General features: G+C 59.1%; 1 protein-coding gene across 1 annotated transcript in view; it reads left to right on the top strand.

Annotated features, from left to right (window-relative positions):
* LOC119581720 (multiple epidermal growth factor-like domains protein 11) overlaps positions 1-254 on the top strand; it is an 18,007-nt gene that overhangs the window by 11,478 nt on the left and 6,275 nt on the right. Inside the window, exon 13 of the mRNA XM_037929845.1 lies at positions 13-248. Coding sequence (XP_037785773.1) covers positions 13-248 — 236 coding nt within the window. The remainder of the gene's footprint in view (positions 1-12; positions 249-254) is intronic.

The raw sequence follows: 254 nt of genomic DNA on the forward strand, positions 1-254 counted from the left end.
CTCACCCCACAGCAAGGCAAACGAAGGTGTAGCCTACTGCGTCCCAGGATACAGACTTTCCTCAGGGAAGACCTCCGTAGGATTCGTCTGCCTGGATGGAGCCTGGCGTTTCCTGGACGACTACACTGGCCACTCCTCCCTCGAGTGCCTGCCGGAGTGCCAGGATCCTTGCCGCAACACTGGCACTTGCGTGGCTCCCAACACTTGTCGCTGCCACCATGGGTTCTCCGGTTCAGCTTGTCGGACTTGTAAGT

This window comes from Penaeus monodon, chromosome 15 (assembly GCF_015228065.2).
Source record: "Penaeus monodon isolate SGIC_2016 chromosome 15, NSTDA_Pmon_1, whole genome shotgun sequence".
In the NCBI taxonomy this organism is placed as follows: Eukaryota; Metazoa; Arthropoda; class Malacostraca; order Decapoda; family Penaeidae; genus Penaeus; species Penaeus monodon.